Raw genomic sequence first — 2,620 nt, 5'->3', positions numbered from 1 at the left:
CGCGCAGGCCCGGAGCTCGGCTTCGGTGCCGGGGAGCGGCTGTTGTGCGTGGCACAGGGAGGCTGTGTGGGGACACGGCTGCTGCGGGAGCGGCCCTGGCTGAGCCCCGCGGAGGAGGGCGGCTGGGGCAGCGCCCCTGGCCTGGGGCTGAGGCAGCAGAGGATGTAGACATCTCTTTGCCCTGCGAGTGTCAGAGTGGCTGGGGAACATCTTCCTTCCATGGATGTGCCATGCCTGGCTCCCGATGCTGTCCTTCTACAGGAGTGTGTGCACAGTTGAGACTGGAAGCATCTGGCGGAGGTGTGCGAGCACCTGGGGAGTCCGTGCGTCTGTCCTGCCGGGGAGCCGGCTTCAGCTTTGGAGATTATCACGTACTGTGGTACCGTCAGGGACCTGGTGGCTCTCTCAAGTGGCTGTCCTACATCAGCACCAGCAGCTCATATACGAGATTCAACTCTGAGGTGCAGGGTCGTGCCTCGGTTTCTCGTGAGGATTCCCAGTCTGTGTCCTATCTGTCTCTCCGCGCCCTGCGCCCACACGACTCAGCGCACTACTTCTGTGCTGTTCGCACGGGAACAGGAAATCCTGCAGAGCTGTAACAAAAAACCTCTTCCTAGACACAACCATGATTATGACCTCAAGAGCCGCAGGGCTGGCAGGAGCTGGAGCTGCTCTGGTCTGCTCCTGGACAGTGAGGTGTTACCACAGCACACCACAGATGACCCTGTTGTTTCTGCAAGGTCTCCTTTCACTTTGTCACTCCTTTCGTTCTCCTGAGTCACAAAAGCAGTGTTGTAACCTGAGGACTATATTCAGCATATTTCTGTTCACCAAATCAGCTTGGCTACATTGCCCACCTTCCTACCTGTTGCTGGTCTGCACCCGCTCTTGTTTTCTTTCCTTCCTTGGGTACTTAAAGCACTTGGGCACTTCTAGCAACCGTGTTGCTTGTTTCCATTAGCAAATACAGTGACCTTGTATCTGTCTCTGTGAACCTAGCAGTTGGCGAGTATCAGGAGCCTTTCAGAGTGATGTAATCCAACAAATGGCATCTGCAGTGTTGCAGGGCAATCTGAGATCCTGCAATGTAGAAACGTTACTCTGAAAGCAGTGTCTCCTATTTGATTCCAGTGAAGCTTCCACAGTTTCAAAGTGCACAATAACACTATTTCATAGAGAAGATTCACAGCGCAAGACTTTTAGCATAGTCAAGACTATTAGCTATGCATTCTCACCAGTGATGACGAAGATCCTTCATTTCATGCTGGTAAATACCTGCACCAGGGGAGGTGAACCACAGTGTCATGTTGTGCTGACATTGTTGTAGCCCACACAGTACAACTCTCATCAGCCCAAAAAGATGAAAGTCCAAAGGTGCCATACATACCTTATATCATGGTTGTGGCAGGACTGTTCAGCCAAAACTGTCAGTGGTCTTCATATTGGTATGGAGTGAGGCATTATCATACTGCAGGATGCCTTCTCGGGCCTGACTCTGGAGGTTTGAGCATTCAGCATTGTCAGCACTGAGACGGAGCATTCTGAGCTGATGGATTGCCTGGGTTCTAGTAAATGCTGAAGGATCTCCCCTCTTCCTATCCCAAAAGACAGTGCACATCACTATACCCACAGAGGGTTGTGTCTTGAACTTTTTCTTTGGTAGGGAATTCTCATGTCACCACTCCATGGACTTTGGCTCTTTTGACTCTGTCTTACAGTTGTGACAATATGTTTTGTCACTGTTAATTATGTGATTTAGGAAACTGTCACCTTGAGCCTCAGATGGGTTCAGTTGTTCCTGACAAACTTGTGCACACTTTGTTTCTTACTAAACAGCCCCAGTACCATCAGTCAGCACCACATCCAAACGTTTTTTAAACACATTCAGGAATGGTGACTCAACCACCTCCCTGGGGAGCCTATTCCAGTGCTTAACAACCCTTTCTGTAAAGACGTTTTTCCTGATCTCATACCTACACCTCCTCTGGCACATCTTGAGGCCATTTCCCCTCGTCCTCTCACCTGTCACCAGTGAGCAGAGACCATCCCCACTCTCACTGCCACCTCCTTTCAGGTATTTGAAGAGAGCAATTAGGTCTTCCCTCAGGCTCCTCTTCCACAGACTGAACAGCCCCAGTACTGACGTGCGGAATCAAACTCTGTAACCCAAGTAAGATTACAAAGCAGGTACGGTTTATTCAGTGCTGCGCGGACGCCGGGTGCAGGGCCATAGATCCGCCGAACTTGCACACCGTCTGGAAAAATCGTGCTTCAGATATAGGCTGAACTAATACATAATCAATAGTTTTCCTGGAATTCGGATACATATTCATCACACCCCCAAGAGTACATTAGCATGCAGACCCTCCCCTCTTGCATGTGCGTAGTGGGTCATGGGATGAAGATTTGTTGTCTTCCTCGCAAAGGCTCTGTCCTCTCTCGCTGTAAACTCCTGGCCTTTTTGGGGGGGCGTCCCCCCACACCGGTTTCTTCTTGCCCTGCGGACATCTAATCACCTCCCTGCCAAATGTCCTCGGGCTGTTCTCAAACCTTATCCTTATAGCCTTCATCCCCCTCACTATCCCAGACCCAGTGTCTGCCATCCCTTATTTTCTAACAA

At 50.7% G+C, this 2,620-nt stretch overlaps 1 gene segment (V, D, J or C); it reads left to right on the top strand.

The window, feature by feature from the left end:
• The first annotated feature begins 230 nt into the window (after positions 1-230).
• On the top strand, positions 231-599 carry LOC104916810. The segment is given in 1 exon segment: positions 231-599. A coding segment is annotated over 1 exon segment (369 nt).
• The last annotated feature ends 2,021 nt before the right edge of the window (positions 600-2,620 follow it).

Source organism: Meleagris gallopavo, unplaced genomic scaffold (genome assembly GCF_000146605.3).
Source record: "Meleagris gallopavo isolate NT-WF06-2002-E0010 breed Aviagen turkey brand Nicholas breeding stock unplaced genomic scaffold, Turkey_5.1 ChrUn_random_7180001948610, whole genome shotgun sequence".
Taxonomy (NCBI): Eukaryota; Metazoa; Chordata; class Aves; order Galliformes; family Phasianidae; genus Meleagris; species Meleagris gallopavo.
Note: the sequence above shows the minus strand (reverse complement) of the source record. Positions and strands in the feature narration are given on the sequence as shown.